This window comes from Leucopleurus acutus (genome assembly GCF_964270905.1).
Source record: "Leucopleurus acutus genome assembly, chromosome: 4".
NCBI classification, from domain to species: Eukaryota; Metazoa; Chordata; class Mammalia; order Artiodactyla; family Delphinidae; genus Leucopleurus; species Leucopleurus acutus.
Window position 1 is genome coordinate 149,876,187 of NC_139146.1, and position 22,757 is coordinate 149,898,943.

Sequence of the window (22,757 nt, forward strand, 5' to 3'; positions counted from 1 at the left end):
CGCAGAGGCGCTCCCTCATTGGCCAGAGAGCCACGGCCTTCGGAAGGGCGGACATCCCCGCGAGCCACCACTGGCCCAAGTTGACGTCGCTCTGCGGTGCACTGCTGAAAGTCAGCCAAGTCCAACGGCCCTTGCGGGGAGGCTCGGTCCCGTCAGAACCTGTGATTGGCTGCGACGAGAGCCCGGGAGGCGTGCGCGCCTCGCCGCTGAGCGCGGATTGGTCGGAGCTGCCATCAGTCAGCGGGAACAGACGTGCCCCTCTCCATCTGGCAGCTGCCCGAGAAAAATTCTCGAGAATTTCCAGCAGTTGAGCCAGTGGGTGTTCTAACTGCTTGCTCCAGAGACTGGAAACATCGGAGAAGGCAGTCTTATTTACAGAAAACCCCTCTCCCGCCCTCCGTTAGCTAATTACAATTTTTCCAGGGACATTGCCATCACGAGGTAAGAGCCTGGAGAGTGTACTTCATTTATTTAACCGTTTATGATACTTACGGATGGGGGCACAGCCCACTGCTCCCGGTCCGCGGAATGGAGGGTAAACGGAGGAGGGTTCCCCAGGGAGGGGAGGGGAGGGGAGGGGAATATCTGTTTAGTTCCCCAGCCCCTTCAGTCCGAGCCCGGCGGCCGGTGCCTGGGTTCTCTGTGCGCAGCTTGCTTTCTTTTCGAGTTCTGGAGCAGCATGTCCGGGCGGGGCCCACCTTGGTGGCTGAGCCACCGGCTGCCGGCATTTCCTGCGGAGCCTTCGCGCTCGGCCTGAACTTGACTGCGAGCTGGAGGCTCCTGCCGAGCGAGGGTGGTGGGCCGGGCTGGAAGGAGGGAGGGGACCATGGAAGGGTCGATGGACGGGAAGCAGGGGCCGCCCGCCCTCGCTTCCCTTTAGCGAGGCCCCGAGTCGCCTAGCCCCAACCCCCGGACGCGAGGATGCTGCGGGGGTCAGCGCCTTGTCGCCGCTGCAGCTGCGGCCGGGCCGAGGGAGACGTGGCGGTGGCCGGAATCTGTCCGCGGAGACTGCGGTTGGGAGGCGGGGTCTGGGCGGCGGAAGGTGCGCGAGGGAACCCAGCCGGCAGCATTGCCGCGCGCTGCGCCGGTGGGAGGCTGCGCTTGCTGCGGTGTATCGCCCTGGGTCGCTCAGCTGTCCCGGCCAGCGAGCCAAGCCCAGGATCCCGAACTGTCCAAGGGTGAGCTTTTCAGGGGCTCGGAAGAGAGAAGGATGCAGAGCCCTAGCTGGGATCGACCTGCGGACGTGGGTCTTGCTTTGCCAAGAGCGCACTATAATCTCAAGGCCTTGTGGCTGCTGACGTCTTCTTTCGCAGCCGCCGTCTGTAGGTTAGAGATTTCCCAGGAGGTGACAAAGGCGAGACTCCGGGTGGCAACAGCCAGGGAATTTGGAGTTTCTAGAGCTCCACCGGCCTTTCTGAGCTTCAGACTGGAAATGTGCAGCAAGGCCTCTCCGGTCCTTGCACACTCCACCAGTGCGGAGGAAAGAAGATTGGGCAGCTAAGGTGACAGATTATGTTGGTCTTGAAAGACAGCAATAGTGTCGTAGTCTAGGGGAAAAAAAGTCTCAGTTATAATTTTTCAGGATTTTTTTCTCGGAACCTTAGTCGGTTTCTGTTGGTCACCAACACAGGCACCTACTTCCCTTGACTGGAATCTTAGAGAAGAGGAAGAGTGGGAGAGGTGCTGGTGATAGAACGTAAAGGAAAATTCTTCTTCTTTTTAAAAAAAATTTACTGAAAATTTAATGTGTAGATCTCAACGTTGTATTAGGTGCTCTAGAGGAAATGAAAAAGGATAAAATACACACTTTATACTCAGTTGTTCTGGAAAATTCTTAAGTGAAGGTTTGGAATATGGTCTGTATCCACATTAACTGAAGTGTTTTACAAGATATTTATGGAATCAGAATGATGAATACTTTTCATTGCTCCCATTTTCATTTCTCTATTCACACATCTAAATACATATGTTCAAATCAAACCTAAGAGGAGTCATTGGAGGTTTCTGTTGTTTTTGTTTTCTCCCTCATGTAGACTAGTAGATTTTCTAGTAGATTTTCTAGTAGATTTTCTTCCTCCTAGCAGGGTACTGGTAAAGAGGATATTGGAGCCCAAATTTCCTGAAATACATTTTGGAGGTTTCCATAATATTTGAATCGATTGGGATGATTTTTTCTTTTTTCTAGAGTGCTTAAAGAATTATTTTAAGAATATTAAAATTACCTGTGTTTCCATTGTGTAAGTTACTGATATAAAGATACCTGAGTGCCACTTTATAATGGGCAAATGTGAATACTTCGTTAAATATTTTTGCTAGAGGTATAAATCTAAGCAAGTTTCAGTAGTACTGATCCCTAGAACTCCTGAGTAATTTTGGCATGTGCTTAACATGACAGCAATAAACTGCACTTTTTACCTGCTTTCAACAGTCAAGAGCAGTTTAACTCAAATCCCAAGTGCACGCTGCTGCCAGAGACCGGGAGCGCCTCCCTTTTCCAAAAGCACATTTGGACAGCTCCAAGGTGTTTAAGTCATTGCGGGATTATAAAATTGGAATAAGATGAAGATGTAAACTAGGCACGGCAATCTTGTAGCTGTGGCTTTCTTCATCACTCCCCCCCTTTTATTTTTAAACAAAGTGTATACTTCAAAAGTTTACTAGAAACCAAATGCCTTTTTTTTTTTTCTCCCTTTCTGATGCTTTTCACCTGAGATTTCCTACGCTCAGGATGTGGCTTTTCACCAGCGCTCTAGGGTGGAATCTCTATGCCTCCTCTCGTGGACTCACAACTTATTTCATTTAACCCTCTTTGCTGAGAATCCCCCCTGCTAGTCAGCGTTGTTCAATCAGGGGTCAACTTTGTTCAACTGTCAGAGTTCTGTGTCAGGACTTTAAAGTATGAGATTAACCGAAAGCATTGAGGAGGAGGAAGATGGAGGCCTGGTCACACAAATGAATGTTAAAATGATGAAAATGGAAAGTATTTTCAGCGTTTATTTATTGTCAGTATGTAGAATATATGAAGGCTCACACTGACATGTTTTAAAAAATTCATGTGATTAAAGTAAATCATGAGCCATACATTGTGTGTTGATTGGGGAGTAAAAACAGTTTTGGTTTTGAATAACATATAACCTTCAAATAGAAGCAAAGGAGTAAACACCTCTTTCTTTGGTAATGGGATGTGGTTTCCCTTTGATAACCGGAGGTGCTATGTCTCCCCCGACCCCAGTATCGTCATAAAAGAAGTGAGTTTCAGACTTTAGTACATGATATCAGCTAAAAGCCCAAGAGGGAACGGCCTGCTAAGTCTTTTGTGACCCATTAATAGTTTGGGAGGCCATCTTCATTCTAGATTCTGAGAAGGCAGGGCTCAGATGTCTTCCATTGCTTAGGTATCCAAGGGCGTTCTTTGGAACCTCATCCTTTCCTTCTACTGCTTTACTTACTGAAAGGAGTAATGGTCCTTCCTACACACAGCTAGACTGATTTCCAAAAACTTATTGAAAATGATTGTTTCAAATCTGTAATGCATTTTCTTGTATATGAATTCAAGCTGGGCTTTTTGTGTGTGTTCATGTGTGCCTTTTGGGGAGATACATTTTTTTCAAATTCATTTTTTTATTGTGAATCAATTCAAACGTGCAGTTGAGAATAATATAACACCTGTATACCCTCCGCCGGCATTATCAAATCGTAACATTGTGCTATTTTTTACAGTTGGTTTTTAATTCATAAAGGAACAGAACGAAACACTGTGGAGACGAATTTCTGCTTAGAACCTTATTTGTATGGCAAACTGCCAGAAACACAGCCCTTCCCGCAGGGGTGTAGGAATTCCCCCTGCCAACGCCCTGGGGAGGCTTTCGGATGAGCTGCAGCTGTTAATGTAAATGCATAGATCAGTGGCTCATAAATCAGGGCTGCTTGTCACACGTGCAGTTGCCCCCAGTTTCTGAGATCACACACACGACCCAATTTACATTAACCAGAATAATAAAGTTTAGTAAGTTGAGAAATCTTAAACTGAACTGAGATCCTAGATTGTATCTTTGCTAAAACTTGGGCACTCTCTGAGTACAGAACTATCATAAATATTCTATTAACCAGTCTTCTTTTTTTTAAATTTCTAACTCTTGTAAGAGACTTTGTTACTGTTAATATTTTTCCTCACCTTTTCTTCAGAGCAATGGAGTTAATGAAGGGAAGACTATTTAGTTACACCTGTTTTCTATATTCTCGCTACTCAAAGTGTGGGCCTGCCCGACCAGCAACTTGTTTGCAGGACCAGGGAGCTGGTTTGAAATACGGCATCTCAGGCCTCACCTGACAGACTGAATCAGAATTTACATTTTAGCAAGATCCCCAAGTGATTGTAGGTTAAAGTTGGAGAAGCACTTGTTCTATGTGAGCTGTGCACATTGTCAAATTTTTATAGAATTTAAACCCTGTGAATGGGGTAGGTAAATCAATTCATTTTTGATCCACTATTCTTAGAAGTAGGCTGTTAAGTGCCACCTCCTTTACAGACTTCATTCTTGGTACTATCTAATGACATATCAGTTATATTTGAAATCATTGATGGAGTCTCTCTCTCTCTCTCTCTCTCTCTCTCTCTCTCTCTCCCCCTTTCTCTTTCTCTGTTTCTTTCTACTCAGTTGCATCGTTTCTCTGGAAGACAGCCCATTGTTGTTCCATTGACGGTTCCCTAATTCCTGAGTCCTCTGGAGTTATGTCCACAGCTGCCTTACTTACTTTGGTTAGAAGTGCTGGAAACCAGGTGAGGAGGAAAGCGCTACTCGGCGCCCGCCTGCTGCAGGACGACAGGTGGGTGACGCCCACGTGCCACAGCTCCACTTCAGAGGCCCGGTGTTCTCGGTTTGACCCTGATGGTAGCGGACGGCCAGCCACCTGGGATAATTTTGGCATCTGGGATAACCGCATCGATGAGCCGATTCTGCTGCCGCCCAGCATTAAGTATGGCAAGCCGATTCCCAAAGTCAGCTTGGCGAACGTGGGCTGCGCCTCGCAGATTGGCAAACGAAAAGAGAACGAAGATCGGTTTGGCTTCGCTCAGCTGACAGACGAAGTCCTGTACTTTGCGGTGTATGATGGCCATGGCGGACCGTCGGCGGCCGATTTCTGTCACACCCACATGGAGAAATGCATCCTGTACGTACAAATGATACAATGGCTTTCACTCTCTGCAGTGTGCCTTCTGCTTCCTGTTTAAACTTCACCTTTTGGCTGAGACATTCACTGCTTTTTTTGGTTTGTTTTTCTATGTATGTATGGCTGCATTGGGTCTTCGTTGCTGCTGTGCGCGGGCTTTACTCTGGCTGCGGTGAGCGGGGCTTACTCTTCGTTGCGGTGCGCGGGCTTCTCACTGCGGTGGCTTCTCTTGTTGCAGAGCACGGGCTCCAGGCGCACGGGCTTCAGTAGTTGTGGCTCGTGGGCTCAGTTGTGGCTCGTGGGCTCTAGAGCGCAGGCTCAGTAGTTGTGGCTCGTGGGCTCTAGAGCACAGGCGCAGTAGTTGTGGCACACGGGCTTAGTTACTTCGCGGCATATGGGATCTTCCCGGACCAGGGCTCGAACCCGTGTGCCCTGCGTTGGCAGGCAGATTCTTAACCACCAGGGAAGTCCCAAGATTCACTGTTAAGGTAGTTATTTGAGTGCTTTCACACTATTGTTTTATGAACAAGCAGTTGCTCAAGCATGCCAGTTATTACAGATGATTATTACCACTTCAGAAATATGTATGTTTTAACAACTCCCTTGGTGAGAGCATTGACCAGAATCTGCAGCCCTTGACTTGTGATCATTTCAAGTGAATTAACATAATAAAGTACATGATCTCATGTACTCTGAGAATCTATGAGTAACATTTACTCCTATCAGTGCAGGGCACACAGTGCTTCAGTAAGTGGTAATTATTCCTTCAAGTGGTATGAATAGCTTGGAATACTTGTTGAAAATAGCTTTAGATGATTGGCATTAGAATAGGGAAAATGCTTTTAATGAGGGTGCTTTGGAGCTCTTTAAAAAGTTTATTTACCGCAATTATTACTAATTATTATTATTTATTCTACTGCTAGAATTAAAAGAGGGGGAGAACATGTGACAGTTATGACCACGTGACTCTTCTTCCCAAGCATAGTTATTCATACCGTTCATCAGTTGATTTATATATATTTTGCCTTATTCCACAAAGGAACTCAGTGGCTTAAATTTAATATAAAGGAACTCTTGACTTCTCAGGGTTGTGATAGTGAGGATTAATTTTTTAAGGATGGAGACTTGGGCTTTTATTTGACTGTTTTTAAAGGCTTATCTCTGTGCCTGATTCTTTCTCAATTTGATTCGTTAATATGTGGATCTGAAGCCTCTGAAAGGCAAGCCACGGAGGTCCATTGTATGGAATGACTCTGCTAGCTGGAGGGACCAAGAGGAAGGCTAGAAACCTGTAGTCAAATGACTGTTTGGGGCTCTTTTTTCCTCTCCACGAAGGGATTTGCTTCCTAAGGAGGAGAACTTGGAAACTGTGTTGACCTTGGCTTTTCTAGAAATAGATAAAGCCTTTGCAAGGCACGCCCACCTGTCTGCTGATGGTAAGTAAAGCAATCTCTTTCTTTACTGTCCTGGGGCATTTCAGGGAAAAAGGAAACACTTTAAGCCCTTTAGGGGTGGGAGTTTTAATGTAAGTTTATTTGTAAGGATGCTTATGTTGAAAATGATTTTTTAAATGAAGAATCACTTTAAATGTTATTTGGAATCCAAACGAAATCCACTTTTAAATGAACTATATTGGAGATTGTTTTAGAAATTGGAGCTCCAAAATGGCTCTGATATTGAATTTCAATTTTAAAAAGATTAAAAAACATTTTTTAATCTGTTTGATTGCTTGTTTTATGGGCAAGAGGCCCGTACTATGAGAGGGTTTATTATTTTGGGGTATTTTTTAAGAGGAATCTGAGGAGCAAGTGCTGAAATTCACTACAGGGTAATCTAATGTAGCCAGAGAGTAAATGTCCACATCAGAAGAAAATTGCTAATTGGTCCTCAATAGAAAAGGACAATGGCTAATAGGCACTACTCTGTAAAATTAGAAGGAAGATCTTTTTTCTTCCATTTCTTAAAAAAGCTTCATCTTGCAGCTTTCCCGTGGTAGCTAGTTGACATTTTTTTTTATTTGTTAAACACAAGGCCATGGCAGCTGAATTTTAGAATTTGTGTACTGTATGACCTTACATTTTGAAAATAAAATGTTTCTGATTTTGACTAAATTTATCAAAACCATTTCAGGAGAATGCAGCTGATGTTTTTTGGTTAGTCGGCCGCCCCGTTTATTGCTCATAAAGTTAACCTTGAAAACTTCTGCAGCAACCATTTAAATGTATGCATATAGACCTCACAACCGATTTGAAAACGAATCATGCAGTAACATTAATCTGTGTTTTGTTCGTCCTTTTGTTTAAAGGAGGTCAAAGTGTACCACAGCAATGTTATTTTTGTAATTTTCAGTTGGAGGGCATAGGGCTGGAAATTCTGGCTATTTCACAGATGAGGAAGTGAAACTCAGAGAGAGGTAGAAGGTCAATTGCAGAGTTAGGCCTGAGATGTTCCTGGCACCCACCGTGGCCTCTCTCATGGGCGTATTTAAAGATGAGTATTAGAGAGGATGATTCTAGGATGGCTCTATTTGCCATTTTAAGAAGTTTTTCCTCCTCTTTTTCGAGAACCTTATCATCATCATACTTCTCCGAAAAGCATTAGAGTCCACTCTCTTTGTTCAGTTCAGGGATTTATTTTCTCGTTTGTAGATTATTCAGGCCCATTTTCTCTTCTCCGTTCCTTAGGACTTTTTTTCCGCCTTCCAGCTGGCCCCTCACCTTGTGAAAATAAGGGTTGAGAGATGGTAGATTTTAGCATAAGATTCTGTACTTGTTCCTCGTGGGGAAAACATACGAAAGTGAAGAGGACATCAAAACACTTTCTTATAGCTGTATTTTTATAACTCTGAATATTGCTGTGCTTTTATCTCATCCATAAGCAGGTCGGCTGTGTATCACACCACGAAGTTTATTGGCTGTAGTGCAGGTGGTGTGCCCCAGCTGTTGCGTAAATAGGTAGAGCTCACTGGGCAAGGTTTTCAGAAAGGAATGTTCAACTTTACCATGGAAATGTGGCCAACAGTCAAAAACCAGTAACCCTTCATGGGTGCAGTTAGCCCTTTTGTAAAGGATCTACTTGACGAAGATGCTTAAAACAGTGATAGATTTGGTATAAAATGTGAGAGTACTCCTTTCATTTATTAAATAATAAATTACAGTTAAAGGGAATTTTGAACTTAGGGAGAGAATTGACTTAACTTGCCTACCTTAAAAGAACCTTTCTAAAGATACCTTTCTCACATCAATTCAGTTGTGCAAAGGCATTAATCATAAAAATGTACTTCATTTCTAATAATGAAGTGAACATTTATTTATTTAACTTAGTTCCTCTGTCACATACTTTGAGTCAATGATCTCAGACCTTTCATAAGATATTCTAGAATTCATTTTTCATTTGATGGCAAGTATAATGGAGCATGACAGAATGATGCTTAGACTACTACTAAAAGAAAAAGAAAGGGTCTGTTACGACATTGTTGTTCTTAAGTCTTATTTTCGATGTATTCTTATAGATCAGTTAGTCTGTGTGGTTTTTTTTAAAGTAAGTATTTTGAGAACAGCTTTAAATTTATTCTTAATCGGTTGCCAAGGCTTCCAAAGGTGGCAAAAATTGCCTTTTGAAATGTGGGGGCTATTTTATCAAATATATTAAAGCCACTAAAGTTAGGATGCTGTACGTCGTTTAACCTTTCAATATGCGGATTTAAAAAAAAAAAAGCGTACCACTTCAGATTTCAAAGTGATTATTTAAATTAAAAAACATTTTTTAGTTTTTAGTAAGAACTGAAGCAGTATCAGTATTATAAGAGCGAATAATATTCTTTTTGGCATAGCTGTGAGTAGGACCCATGCTAGTTAAATAAAATTGTGAAGTAAGTGCAGTTTGCCCTCTCCAATTTCTTTCACCTTTTCTTTCAGCATCAGCTCCATTTTCCCTCCTTGAACCCTTTCTGTGATCAGCTTGAGGGTAGGGGTCATGGCTTATTCAGTTTTGAATCTCTAGGGTTCAGCACCCTGTAGAGAGTCTGGAAGGTACTCAATAATTATTTGGACTAAACTAATCTCCACTGCCTACTCTTTCTTACCAAAGTTATTATAACTTATCCCTTGATTATCCTATAGCTGATTTAACGGAATTATTAATATAATGTATATATTTTAATGAGTTATCACTTCTAGGGGGGATCTGAGTTTTGAGTAAGGAAAGCTGAAAAGAGATTGGTTAAACCATAGGAATGAATCGCTAATGCTGGAATTTCAGGTAGGGAAGAGTGCCCCACGTCATACTATTAGCTTTCTCAAAAGAAAGTGAAAATAATAAAGTGAAAATAAAACACTCTCTTCTTTTTAAGACTTTCATCCAATATCTGCATAAAATACTTCCAATTACCTCATTAGCATTTAAAATATTTACTATTGCAGTTTAAAATGGGGGTAGTTTGAGGAGAATAAAATCAGAATGCCACTTATCAAGAAACAGCCCTTAAGAAATTGCTAGCTATTTTTATTGATTTGTTGTAGATGCATTTTCAATTTACCCTTATTTACAAATAGCTAATTTCATCATCATCTCTGAATATTTTGTATTCATTTTATACCAGTCATGTGTATTTTTACAATTAATGAAACCAGCCAGTAAGTTCAAGTGATGTCCCATTAGTCTATTGTTTAATGAACAACTTGTCACTCAAACCAGATGGTAGAAAACTTAGATGATATCCTATATATCCGATAAACTCTTCGAAGTGTTTCTAGATTGCTTAAGATTTGAAAGCAACAAAGCTCCCCAAGAGACAAATGGATCAAAAAGAGAAGACTTGCTCTGACGTTCAGAGTGGGAGACGTTGGTGGCAGCATTGTGAGTCTCATTGGAAACTTCCATGCTCTTCATGTTCCTTGATCTCTTTATGGAAGAATTACACTAAAAAATAACCAGTGTGAGAAATGCCATGTTTTTGATTTCCCTTCTTATGTTGGAGGCAGCCAAAAGCAAAAAAAATAGGGACAGCATTGAAGAGATATTCTTATTGTGCTGTTACTGCTTCAACTTGTTACTGATTTAGTGTTTATGATCATACGTGTCTAGAATGCCCATTTTTGATAAACACTGAAACTGTATTGGTTTATACATATTATTTTTTACACAGTTGGATAATTACCGGGGGCGGGGGGGTTATACTTTGAAAAGTACAACTTTACTCTTTATGTTGCCATTCAAAATCTTGATCATTTTTCTTTTGATATATTGACCTGCGACACTGGAGGAAAGAGAGAGCTGCAGAAACTCCCATTTTATGAATTACATAAAATTGTAAACATTCATTAGAGCTCAAGAGCCTTGCTAGCCTTTATTTAAACAATTAATTTAATCTTCTATTCAAAAAATGCCTTACAGATACTAAAATCCTTGCATTTAGCACCATTAACAAATAAATCACTCCTTGTATCTGGTATAGGAGGTGCTTTGATTCCTTCTTGATTTATATTTAAATCCCAGTAATTTGGTGGTATACTGTAGTTTACATCCTCTCTGGTATGCTTGTCAGATACGAACTATTCAGTGCTCTACCCATGAATTCCCATGAATTTTCCCTTTTGTAACTGGGACAGTTCTGATATTGATACCAAACAAATTTACGGTGCATTTTTTTCAACTCAATAAACGTACTGATTTACTCTTCAAGACTGACTGACTGACTGTGTGTGTGTGCATGAGTATATAGATGTGTGTCTGTGTTACCACAATATGTGTCTTGGTACACATACATTTGAATATAGGTTTTCCTGCCTTGGGAAGCCACAAAACCAAGAAGTGTTGCTCTGTGATGAAAAACAGACTCAACTACAAAATACCATCAACTTGGGCAAACTGAGTTTTGGAATCATTGATTTGGCATCTCCTGGAATATTATATAATTTGCTAGTGAAATTTTCACCAAAATAAAACCCTTCCCCTTATTTTGCAGCTCTTTCTCTACCCTCCCCTGTGTTGCAGGTTTGTAATGTTTGAGCACAATTCCTGGGTGAATTTCCTATTTGCCTCTGTGCGTGTTATTTGTGGCAGAGAACTGTGCCTGGTCAGCAGCTCTAGACCTGGAGCCCGTGGACACTATATGCTGGGCTTCAGTGGAAAGAGAGATCTGCTTAATTTTGTCCCAGGTGAAGGAGTCCAGCGGTTCCTAGCCTGGACTACTGGAAGGTTCCCACATCCTCTTTGTCCCATTAGTTGAGATGACTTGCAGTAGAAAATGTCCAGTGAGTGTTAAGAACTTATTGAAAGATGTCTTAGTTTTATAGTTTTGTTGTTAGGGAAAAAAGTGAGAATTTTTACTTCCATGTTAAATGTTAAATGAAAATAAATGCTGATTTAATATTTATATTCTTAGATGCTTAGCAAACCAGAATCAACAGTTTTGAAAACTTTCCCATAAATCCTGGGATTTTGGAACTGTGAAGTTGGGTTGATTAAAAACTCAAGCTCTTTTAAATTCCCAAATGGCAGAGCCATGAATTATAATCCTAAGCAGCTAAACTTGAAGTTTTCATTTATGAGGTTTTAACTCTTGATGTAGCCAATTAAAAACCACTTTTAAGAAAAAGCTGCTCCTGGGACTTCCCTGGTGGTTAAGACTCCGAGCTTGCACTACAGGGGGCACCAGTTCGATCCCTGGTCAGGGAACTCAGATCCCGTGTGCTGCTGTGTAGCGCGGCCAAAAAAAAAAAAAAAAAGAGAGAGAAAAGCTGCTCCTGGCAGTTTAAACAAAGGAGAATACTAACCTCCCTGGACAGGTAGCATCTGAGTAAACGCCTGTGTTTTCTCGCCTGGCTCTTCTCATCATTTGAAAAGATTACAGAGGTTCAACTGTAAAGCTTCCCTTGTATAATGTTTTAGGACACTCACAAGTTGACATTTGTAATATGAACATCACTGATACACTAAAACATTTGTGTTGTACAACTATGATATGTTATATATTTTAGTTTTGCCAAGATGACACTACTTTGGCACAGCAGTTCCAAAATCAAAAGAGATAAATGGGAAGATAGTGCAACCATATACGCTCTCTCTCCATAAAGTAAATCCGGCACGGATATAGAAGATTAAGCAGGGTTTATTCATGTTTTTTTCCATTTTCCTCTTCTGATTAAAGCAGGCATTTTAATATACTGATTGGAAAATACTTGCATATATATCTTTCCAAAATGCATTACTGCTGTTTTGAAAATTGTCTTAAAAAAAAAAAAGGGAGAGACTGAGCTTCAGTCAGTCAATAGCACTTCATTTTTCCTAAATCTGCCTTTGAAGTCAAAATCATCTTTAGATGATCACCTGAATATTTTACTTAGATGCTTTAAAGAATTAACCATGTTACTGAAGATAATACCTGCTTTAAATGCTATCTTTTTTGATTTTTTCAATTTGCTTTCCTTTTTAGCCCATAATTTCACAGTACTCTCAACTTTGACAAGGCTCAATGCACCCTCAAAACTTTTAACAAGTAGTAAAGAACTCAGGGCAGACACTGTTAGAATACACACCAAAGAAAGATGCAAAAATGCCCTCTGGATTGGATGGAGGAAATAGCGGTGACCTCCAGCCAAGCAACGTATAATTTTGTTATTGGTTGGAGGAAATTAATATTCTTGGAGTGCTCTGGGCCCAGGGCTTGACCACAGGATTAGCACTTGGCAGCACTGTCCGGCATCTGGGGACAGACTGATTGTTCGGTGGAACTACAAGCGTGAACTATACCAAGTTTATGGGAAACTAGAATGAATTTCATTCCCTGCTCTCCAGATTTACTCCTAATATAATGATGGCTGTACCTTTGTTTCATGTCTGGGGAGGACAAAGATGAGAAAAGAATGTGAACCTTTAACCGTTTTAGGATTTTTTTTGGTGAACATTTGTAAAATTAAAACAGGTGTAGAAGGAAAGAATATAAAATATAGTGCTTGAAGAGCCAATGAGGCACTTGGCATATCTTGCTTAGCCTATTAACTGATGATAATTTCACAGGACAGGGGTAAGAAATGGAAGAAAAAAGCTGAGTGCATAGATTTTAGAAAAGTTGGCTTGCCTGAATGGGCTCTGTAGACCTAAATCATCCTGCCATATTAGCCAATCTAATTAAAATGTAATACTCTTAATCCCAACACCTGATGCACACACAAAGGTGTAATAATGATCCATTCAAGTGAACCCTACTGTGTATAAATAGAAGCCATTTGGAGACAGTGATGCATTTTTTACCAAATTAGGTTAGCAACTTCTTCTGTTTGCATGGAGCCTTGTTACTGAATTAAATACCTCTTTCTCTGCATGCTCTTACTTACATAGTTCATTTGCATTTTATTTGCATAGCTCTAGTTAAATTAGAATGATACATTTCAGCATTAGTTTAACATGCCTATGTTTTATCTTGTAATAAAAATTCCACATCCAATCATTTGACCGTCACTGACTTGTTCTCTTTTTCATCGTGTCTGCAGCGACCCTTCTGACCTCTGGGACTACTGCAACGGTAGCCCTTTTGAGAGATGGTATTGAACTGGTTGTAGCCAGTGTTGGCGATAGCCGAGCTATTTTGTGCAGAAAAGGAAAACCCATGAAGCTGACAATTGACCATACTCCAGAAAGAAAAGATGAAAAAGAAAGGTACCACCTCCACTCATCAATCTTTCTATAAGGATAGTATTTATATAGTTCAAGACAGAAACAAAACCTTGCATTTTAAACTGATTTTATGCTTAAGTTTAACGGAGCCTTGGTTTTCTGGGTATCACAACGTAGTCTTTTAACATTTTTTTGACCAGGATTAAGAAATGTGGCGGTTTTATAGCTTGGAATAGTTTGGGACAGCCTCACGTGAACGGCAGACTCGCGATGACCAGGAGTCTTGGAGATCTGGATCTTAAAACCAGTGGTGTGATAGCAGAACCGGAAACAAAGAGGATTAAGGTAAGAAAGGACTTGCAAACCCTTGATACACAGGCAAGGAAGGAATGCAGGATTGTCTCCAGCCGCAGGCTTTCTTGGAAGCCTTAATTGAAGCCAGAGTGACTTTTATTCTTAGTTTTTGAAAAAATATTCATTTTATTTATTTATTTATTGGTTTGGGGCTGCATCGGGTCTTACTTGTGGCGCATGGGATCTTTTTGTTGTGGCACGCAGGCTCTTCCTCGCGGTGCGTGGGCTCCTCTCTCGTTGTGTCACTCGGGCTCCAGAGAGCATGGTCTCAGTAGTTGCGGCACACGGGCTTAGTTGCCCTGCGGCATGCGGGATCTCAGTTCCCTGCCCAGGGATTGAACCCGCGTCCCCTGCACTGGAAGGCGGATTTTAACCACTGCACCACCAGGGAAGTCCCCAGAATGGCTTTTAAACAGAAGTTATTAATGGAAGGATAGATAAACTTTTCAGATAAAATAGGATAGTGCTTTCCTGGCCTCATGTATGAGGAAGTGTTGGCTTTGTGTCACCCTGCTGTGGAATTTGCCTGGATGCATCACTGTACTGCCCTTGCTCACCTGCACCTCATCATTCAGCATCCCTCTCCCTTGGAAGCTGAGCCCGACTTCCTTTTTCCACCAAGCTAAATAATTGTCCCACCTCTCTTTTTGTGACATCTTCTGCTTGCTACTAATCATTGCCCCCATTACGCTACACTTCCCCCAGCATACACCCAGAGGTGAGCCGACACTTCACCTGTGCAACCCCCAGCCTGCTCTAGTACCTGGCACATTAGAGTGTAGGCTCCCAGTAACGGCAGCAAATGACTGTTAATTTATTGAACGATTTTATGTCTTATAGATATCCCACTTATATTCATTTCGTCTAACAAATACTTACATAGCAGTTTACTATGTGCCAGGCTCTGTTCAAAATAGCTACTCCTACCCCATTTTACAGAGAAAACAATGCTGGAGCACATACACTTCAACCTACCTATGTTTGCCCAGTTGAAAAACAGAGGTGGGTTTCACACCCAGGGAGCCTGGCTCCAGAGACAGTGCTCTCAGCCATTACATCAAGCTGCCCGGTAGCATTTAGCTACCTGGCTTCTTCCTCCACGGTGTTACTAAGTAAATGTTAGGTTTGTCCTCAGTGATTGATGCTACATGTTGCCACTTTTGCCCTAAATGCAGGCCTTCCATTTTCACTCTGTTTGCCTACAAGCTCTGACACACGGCTGATCACTTGGAAAACAGATAAAATTGTTGCATTATGAAGATTATCCTCAGGCTGTCTGGCTTATAACCCTGTGCGTTTGCTTCTGACCGCAGCTACATCATGCTGATGACAGCTTCCTGGTCCTCACTACAGATGGCATTAACTTCATGGTAAACAGCCAAGAGATCTGTGACTTCGTCAATCAGTGCCACGATCCCAGTGAAGCCGCCCATGCAGTTACTGAACAGGTGACACAGCAGAGCTTCCGCTGGAGAAGTCCCAGGGCGGGGAGGAGAGCACAAAGCCAGGTGCAGGTTTCGCTGCAGCCGGGAGGGGCCACCGCTGACTGCAGATTTCTTTGAAATCTTGTGTTTTAGCTTTAGTATTACATGGAATTTTACACTTGACTCCATAAGATTTCCAATTAAAAATGTTTTTCCAATTCTTCCAAGTAGTTAAGTAAAATCAATATGCCAAGGAAATGAGCTATGTTTCTTTTTTGGCTTTGTACACATCTTGAAATGACAGCAACAGCATTGGTAAATTATAACATTAGCAAATACTCATGTCACCGTGTGTCAGGCACTTTTCTGTTCATATGTATTTAACTCATGTAATCATCATGATAACCCTCTGAGGCTGGAGGCAGGATTATCCCTTCTTCACAGAGGAAGAGAGCAGAGGCACAGAGGCCGAGACATTAAGTAACTTATTCAAGATGGCAAGATTGTCACATTGCAGAACTGGTCTTCAAACCCAGACAGCCGAGCTCCTGAATCCAGCCACTGGACCCTTTTAAACTAGACTGCTCCACATGAATATCCAGTGTAGAAACACTACAGCATAGTCAATTTCTGGTTTTGAAAGATGGGTGTGTAAAAACAAACAAATACGAAAAGCTATATGGGTGAGTCGTATGTTGGTGTGCCAGTCAGAGCTAAAATTTGGAAGCTGGATAATATCCAGTAAAAAAAAATGTAAAATTTCTATGTGTTAATACTCTGTTTGGATAGATAGCTCTCTTTTTTTTTTTTTTTTTACTTTATTTATTTTATTTATTTATTTTTGGCTGCATTGGGTCTTCATTGCTGCATGCAGGCTTTCTCCAGTTGCGGCGAGCAGGGTCTACTCTTTGCTGCAGTGCGCGGGCTTCTTCTCATCGCGGTGGCTTCTCGTTGTTGCAGAGCATGGGTTCTAGGCATGCGGGCGTCAGTAGTTGTGGCTCACGGGCTCTATAGAGCAGGCTCAGTAGTTGTGGCTCGTGGGCTCACTATTTGTGGCTCACGGGCTCTAGAGCACAGGCTCAGTAGTTGTGGTGCACGGGCTTAGTTGCTCCATGGCATGTGGGATCTTCCCGGACCAGGGCTCGAACCCATGTTCCCTGCATTGGCAGGTGGATTCCCAACCACTGCGCCACCAGGGAAGCCCCTATATCATATATTTTTTATCAATCTCTTTCTTCAGAGTTTTGACCTCAGGCTCTGAGGTATTTTCTTTTTTTTTTTTAATAAATAAACTTATTTATTTTTGGCTGCGTTGGGTCTTCGTTGCTGTGCGTGGGCTTTCTCTAGTTGCGGCGAGCAGGGACTACTTTCCGTTGTGGTGCGCAGACTTCTCTTGTTGAGGAGCATGGGCTCTAGGCACGCGGGCTTCAGTAGTGTGGCTCGTGGGCTCTAGAGCGCAGGCTCAGTAGTTGTGGCTCGCGGGCTTAAGCGCAGGCTCAATAGTTGTGGCACACGGGCTTAGTTGCTCTACGGCATGTGGGATCTTCCCGGACCAGGGATCGAACCCAGGAAGTCCCAGGCTCTGAGGTCTTTTGAAGTACATTTGCTGTAATCCCAAGCACTTATTAATGCTGACTATATAATTTGCTATTTGCATTAGTTCCTAAAATTGATTTATAATTCCACCGTAGGTAGTTTAGTTTATGCCAGTTTTCTATTTTGTATAGACTGTAATAAACTTTCTTACAGTTTTATATCTTTATACACATCCACTTCCTTAGGTTATTATTTCTTTAAGCTAAATTCCTAGGAGCAGAATTGCTAGGTAAGAGCTAACACTGAATCCTTAACCCTACATTATTCCCTATGCTAAATGCTTTACGTGTGTTTTCTTCTTCAGGAGCTACGTATCTTGTACCTTAGTCCACTGGTGTATTTATTGCCAAAACCGCTACAGTGGCATATAGTTAATATAGTTGTTTGGGACATCAGTTATCCTATATGCAATTGATACAAACCACTGTGAAATAACTGCGTTAGTAACTGTTTTAAGCCAGTTTGGCCTTCCAGAGAAAGGCCATTTCTTTTTGTACAGACTCTGATTTCCATTGTTCATCTCTTCCTTCCTGCCGTAACTTGCAGGCAATACAGTATGGTACTGAAGACAACACTACTGCAGTAGTAGTGCCTTTTGGTGCTTGGGGAAAATACAAGACCTCTGAAATCAACTTCTCGTTCAGCAGAAGCTTTGCCTCCAGTGGACGATGGGCCTGATCACTTGCTGGGACTTGGAGTTTCTGTGCAGTTTTTCACTGATTGTGTCAAGAAACTGATAAGATTTTAAAAAGCTGACTGTACCCAGGTGACCCTAGGACTCACTAGATCAGTACACACATCACTATAAACCTAGTAACCATCTACATAGTAGTTTTTCACAAATACCTGTCATATTTATGTTCAACTAACTGTACATACTCAGTATAAATAGGTGTAATTCAGCTATTGTGAATGAGTCTCTGAGTGAGCAAATGAAAAATGGTTTTGATGCACTTGCTGAGTGTTAAATTTCTATATGAATTTCTTTTGACCATTTCTGATCTTTATTCATTTGAGCAGGTTCTTGCCTTCAAGTTCTTCAAAACTAGTCAGTATTTTGACAGCTACTCAATGGTTATCTGCAAGTGTTTCTTTTTAATAACTGTACCAAGCATTAAGGATGAAAACTGAGTTCTCTGTCACTGTATTTTGTACTCTGGATCACCTACTGGTGAACGTAACAATGCAAAAGAAATTAATTCAGCTGACATGACACTGCCAAGCTGTATACATATGTACAACAGTGCACTTACGTATTTCCACTGTGTCACCAGGTCTCTCCTGCCACCAGTCAATTCATTCCTGTTTTTCTGTAGGTAAGAATGCTGTATAGCTATGACTATTCCTTCATATCAGAAAAGAATGTCCAGGCTAAGAGTTCTTTGGTCAAAGCTATACAGAGTGATATACTGACAGTATCAAGTATTTTGTATAACGTTTCCATTTGTTATTCGAATTCTATGTTTTGTGTTTTATATACGGAATGTTTATATTATCGCTTTTTGTATAGAGTCAGCAAGTCGGATAATTTGTCAGTAAAAATAATCCCACATTGACTGATAACTGCTACAGACATAGCTTGAGGTTTATGTCTCCTTTTTCTAAGACTCCTAAGAAAGACTAAATCGAAAAAAAAAAGCCTTATCTATTCCAGCTTGCTATGTAATTTAGGAGTATAAAACTATATTTCCTTATATCTGTGTGTAAGTTTGCTGTTAAAATGTGAATCTCTAAATGTGTGTATGGAATTACATCTGCAGTTTATTTCTGCAGACAGTGTAAATTTGTTGTATGTGTAGGTGTATGTACATATGTATATTTTAGACTAATGGAAAATGAAAGGGAACAATCCTGCATAGCTCCTTCACCAGTCAGCTTTCAATTATTGATATGTTTATCTCTAAGAACACTTGACAAACTGAGGGAAGTTTCAGAGTGGAGAACCAATGGTTACTGGGAGATAAGGAAATAGATTAAAAATGGCTGTAGGAGATATTCTGTGGTGGGTAACTTCTGTGGAAAAACCTAGGAACAGAACAGCATTTGAAGCTACATTGCTGTATTGTAATTTGCATATAAAATAATAGGATGTGAGAAAAATACCGAAGTGTTAAGAATGACGTGGAGTTCTGTGGAAACAAAAGAAAAACCAAAACGATAAAGTTGATGTACCTTCAACTCTTAGTTTTCAGGTTGACTTTTCTTTAAGTTCTACTCAAGGCTTATTAGAAGGAAGAGGGCACAACATCGATATTCACATCTCACCTTTTTGGGGATGGAAGGAAAGAAATCTTGAGTTTTCCTGCCTGTATTCATCAGGAATTATCCTTTGGGAAAAAGTGGTATGGAAATATTTCAAGGTGTTGTTTTTTTTTCAAGGAAGTTTGGTAAAAGAAAGAAAAACATTACAAGAAAGGATATGGTCTCCTATTCATTGCCTGGGAAGTGAGGAACCAAAGGTAGGCCAAGAAACCTGGAGAAGTTTCTCCCTCTTCCTGAGTAGGGTCTTGGGACATAAACTTGGAAGCTACATTTAGGAGTATCGAGAGTTTCCAAACTAACAAGCAAACAGAAACTCTAAAGCACAAGATGACCTGCTCAAAATGTAGGTTTTATTTTTGTTTTGAATTCTTCACATTGCTATTCCTCTCTTTTCCTTTAAAAAACCAGCGTGGGAGTGATGTCGTTGACTTCAGAGGTTTAAGAGCCACTGATGCGTTGGGTGGATTGCCGTCTGTGACAAAGAAGAATTTGTAGGACGTGTAGGCCTTGGTCTGGAGTGGATTTTGCTCTGCTCAACCTGAAAGTTTTTAAAACCTGAAACTAGTCAGCTTTGACTAAAGCATGAAAACACACTAGTGTCTGTTTTTCAAGCCACAACGTTGAAGTATAACTTATAGATTATTATAATCCATAAAAGATAAGCATACATGTATTAGGCTTTTAAGTCTATTACTGGGAATTATGCAAATAGTAATGGAACAGAAGGACTGTTCTAAATAGATTTTTGGCTGTAACTGTGAATTTGCCATGTGGCTATTACCATGTGGGTACAGGTATGGTGTAAATTATATTAATGTAATTAAACTTAAATCAATTGTATTTATGTTTCCCTTTCATTTATATGTAGTATATAAGTCATCTTTCTAAAATAAGTTGCCTAACTTTATTTGCCATCATTGATTTGGCAAAATATTCTTAAAATCATTGTGATTTTTCACAAGTATAAATTCTTAGGTACCTTATATATTCAAGTGTAAATGCAGTCCTGCTTTCCATCAACCATTTATTTGTCACAGACCCTTGTGTTAAGTGCATCAAAGTTGTATGCACTTTTTCTGAAAAAAATAAATAAATAAAGTTTTGGCAGGATCAGTTTTGAATTTCAGTACTCTATGATGGGAAATTACTTACTTGGAAGAATTCTTAGCATGTCATTTAAATAAAATTATTTTTTCTAAGTGGAACTGAATTTTTTTTTAAACAAATCTTGGCAGAGAGTGAGTAGGTCTCTGCTAACTCTTCAGTATCAGACAGGACATTTAGTTTTCTTTCTAAGAACGGACAAGGATTTAATTTCACAGTAATATTATAATAAGAAAATGCTTCAAGGTGCAGTGGGGGAAGGGATGGTTAAAGTTTAGCATTGAACCCTTAAACACAAACATATATTTGTATTTTCCTTTAGCACTTCAGTTCACATACCTGCGTCTGTGCAAAGTGACATAAAATTCTGGTTGGGTTACGTTTTACTGCATTTATTATATTCACTTATCTGGATGACTTCAGCAGAAATAAAAAGTCATGTCTTTAGAAGCCAAACTGTGATGACCTGCCTGTTGCTTTTGGCATCTGGAATGAGACTGCTTGACTCTCTGGCAGCTCCCCTTGGTTGTTCGATGGTTGAAAAGGTCCACTGATGGTCATACTGTGCATCCGAGGCTGTGAAGTCGTGGCGTTGTTCCACCTCCTCTTCCACTGGATTCCTGTACAGAATTGAGCAGTTTGCTGTCTCCCAAATTAGTTTCTGCTAAAGTGCTCTTGTGTACATTTGTGTTATAATTTACCAAAGTACTAATTGGGTGTATAGCACTTCTGTAGTGGGCTGATGTAATTGCTGCTTTGACCATTGTTTTAAAAGTATGTATTAGAGTAACTGTAAGCATACTAAAATCATATCTCAGTGTTCAAAGCAACATTTAAATAAAGTATGTGCATTAAACACTTTAAAATCAAATTGTGTTTATTTGGCATCCAGACTTTCCAATATTTATTATGTGACCCTGTGAACACTGATGTAAAGGAGTCAATGAATGTTTGGAAATTTTTTAGCAGCCAAATCCTGGCTGTTGGCAAAATTAATGTGAAGAATCTTTGAAAACATTATATACACACTTATCTATTCAAATCTTTTCGATTGGATTGAAAACAAGATTTATCTCTCATTTCCCTCTTCCAAAATATTTGTTGGTACATAAGAAGAAAATGGTTGTGATTTCTACAATATGTTGCCTGTGGTATATTTTACTGCAGCATTTCCATGTATTAAAAATTAGAAACAAGTGTTCAGTGGGAACTCAGCAATATGCATTTAATGTAAGCAATTTTTAATGTCCTGCCATTGATTGAACAAAATGTCATAGTTGCAATCTTTCGGCACAAGTATCTCTTCTAGAGTATCCCCTGAAGGTAACTTGGTAAACTCCATCCATGGTGGCAGAGATCTATTTCATTTTGTTCAGACTCCTGACCTAGCACTTTTTATAAGTTCAGCAATGAGGATAAAATGTTTGCTAAATCAGTGAGTCAATGCATTCATTGAATTACATTTTTATTAATTTTATGTTAGTGGGGAAATGGGCATTAGATATTTTAAATAATAAACCAAACATAGTATTTAATCGTGAAGGAATAGTATTTAACCTCTTTTGGTGTTTCCTTAAGACAATGATCAGTTATGCCTTGTAAAGTGTAAGTTAGTATAAATATGGTTCAGAATCTTGTTCTGAACAAAACCTAAAGAGCAGTGCTGCATGGATGACTATAATCTTGTTTCTTTAAAAGGTGGAGAAAGGGATATGAATATTAAGGGTCTTTTATGTGCTATGCTCTGTTGCATATATTATCTCATTTAATCTTAACAACCATACAGGGAAGTCTTTCTAATTATCATTTTTATAGATGAAGAAATAAAGCCTTTAAGTAGCTAATAATAGCAAGGTCCAATCCAGACTCCTTTGACTTCAAAGTCTGTTTCTTCTCTTACCATACCTCCTTTATACACTAGCAAAAGCAAAACCAATTCACTACTATCAAACAGCTATTAACATCCATCTGCAGAAGGCTCTCTGGTGGACATGAAAAAGAGTGACATGGACGCGATCCAGAAACTAACTCAGTGGATGAATGAACATAATAGAGGCAGTAACTGAGCATTTGTCACCTAAAACTAGAGTAGAGAACTAAATTATGTTCCAGCAAACAGTATAACTGGGGAGCAAGTGAAGAATGAACAGAATAATGCTTTAAACAGTACAGGGTTTAGATGGTCACTTATGGAAGTCCAATAAGTCAGTTTACCAACGGTAAGCATTT

The 22,757-nt window shown here is 40.4% G+C and overlaps 1 protein-coding gene across 1 annotated transcript; it reads left to right on the plus strand.

The window, feature by feature from the left end:
• Positions 1–317: 317 nt before the first annotated feature.
• On the plus strand, positions 318–21,370 carry PPM1K (protein phosphatase, Mg2+/Mn2+ dependent 1K). The gene is made up of 7 exons (XM_082838523.1): positions 318–441; positions 4,659–5,172; positions 6,508–6,608; positions 13,665–13,830; positions 13,989–14,133; positions 15,456–15,590; positions 17,709–21,370. The coding sequence occupies exons 2-7, from the start codon at positions 4,733–4,735 to the stop codon at positions 17,838–17,840; spliced, it is 1,119 nt and encodes a 372-aa protein (XP_082694649.1). The 5' UTR covers positions 318–441; positions 4,659–4,732; the 3' UTR covers positions 17,841–21,370.
• Positions 21,371–22,757: the final 1,387 nt, after the last annotated feature.

What these genes read in the sequence shown, in the direction of transcription:
- PPM1K (XM_082838523.1), top strand. Translation starts at nt 4,733, where the DNA reads ATGTCCACAGCTGCCTTACTTACTTTGGTTAGAAGTGCTGGAAACCAG. An exon ending in AGAAAAGATGAAAAAGAAAG is followed by an intron (nt 13,831 to 13,988) that starts GTACCACCTCCA and finishes TTTTTTGACCAG; the next exon opens with GATTAAGAAATGTGGCGGTT. An exon ending in CGGAAACAAAGAGGATTAAG is followed by an intron (nt 14,134 to 15,455) that starts GTAAGAAAGGAC and finishes TTCTGACCGCAG; the next exon opens with CTACATCATGCTGATGACAG.